The sequence below is a fragment of the Tetrahymena thermophila genome (assembly GCF_000189635.1).
Source record: "Tetrahymena thermophila SB210 genomic scaffold scf_8254669, whole genome shotgun sequence".
Classification (NCBI taxonomy): Eukaryota; Ciliophora; class Oligohymenophorea; order Hymenostomatida; family Tetrahymenidae; genus Tetrahymena; species Tetrahymena thermophila.
Window position 1 is genome coordinate 452 of NW_002476436.1, and position 1,386 is coordinate 1,837.

The 1,386-nt window shown below is 19.8% G+C and overlaps 1 protein-coding gene across 1 annotated transcript in view; it reads left to right on the forward strand. All coding sequences in view use genetic code 6, as the record gives it.

Annotated features, from left to right (window-relative positions):
* Nucleotides 1–1,049: 1,049 nt before the first annotated feature.
* The window catches only part of TTHERM_01730490 (transmembrane protein, putative), a gene marked incomplete at both ends in the record, with an annotated part of 2,175 nt that continues 1,838 nt past the window's right edge, over nt 1,050–1,386 (forward strand). The window contains one exon of the mRNA XM_001013896.3: nt 1,050–1,386. This exon is cut by the window's right edge and continues 1,838 nt beyond it. Coding sequence (XP_001013896.3) covers nt 1,050–1,386 — 337 coding nt within the window.

Consider the following 1,386-nt stretch of genomic DNA (forward strand, 5'->3'; position numbering starts at 1 on the left):
TAGAGAGTGATTACATTTTTTAATTAGGCTTTTGTGATATCATAATTTATGTAAAATCAATCATGCTTATATCTAAAATTTAATTGCAAACATATAAGTTTAAAATTAATATTACTATAAAAATGATCACTTCTTGATACTTTTTGAGTATCGCTCATCTTTATTTATCATAGTTTTTTAGAATATTTATATAAAAAATAAAAGCTTTTATCATTTACATCTTTATGGTCTATCTAATTCAAATTTTACAATTATTTCATGAATTAAGTATGATATTTATAAAAGTTCTACAATATTTATGTTTACTATCTAGAAGAGTGCCTAAAATATCTGCCAATTACTTCAGCAAAATAATCAACATATTAGTAAATTTTAAATCATATATCATATTTTAACCAAAAATATTTCATTTTTTCATTATTTAATAGGGTTTTTTATAATAGTTAAATAATGATTTTATAAAAATTTTAAATATGAATTGATTGCGTAAAAATAAAATCTAAAATATTTAAATTAAAACTGATAAATAAGTAAAAGCAGAATAATATATATATTTTATAAGATTACTAAAAATATTTCATAAAAAAATTGCTATGAATCTAAACTTATTTAAAAAATAATTTCTTTTATTATCCAATAATCATTTTATTCAAAATTAAAAAAAAACAAAGTATTTTCTAATTTTGGTTACATTCATTTAAAAAAATTAAAAACAATCTTGAATAATTTCCTTACAAAATCAAATAAAATTAGCATTGTTTGTTCAAGATTATGAAAGATTATGAGAAGAATATCACATAAATATTTTATATTTATCTTTAATTTGTAAATTATTAAATTTCGAATTATCTATTTACATTAAATTTAGATTACAAATTTGGAAATGCTGATAAATAAATAGTAAAAATTGTAATTTTTTACTTCTTATATTTAGTGCTCAATATATTTATTTATTTGTTTCTTGTTCAAATGATAAAAAAGATATAAAAAGGAGATTTTAATTTAAGTTTATAATTGATATTAATTAAAAAATAAATAAATATAATTAAATGAAATTAAAAACTACTTTACTATTCTTGATAATAGCAGGATTTTTGCCTTTGATTTTAGCTGGCTCTTGCCGCTTTTATACTGACAAAGATGGTAATTGCGTATCAAAGTGCGTGTATCCTTAAATAGGAAATGCTGATACTAAAACTTGTTTGACTGATGATAGTTATTGTACTTAATTTTTCATCTAAACCTACAATGTATGTTCAAGCTAGTGTCCAAAAGGATATGCTATAAAATCTGCATAAGGAAAAAAATACTAATATTGTATTCCTTGCTAATTCTAAGATGAAAACGGAAAATGCTATGAGACTTGTCCATTTGATATGATTACAG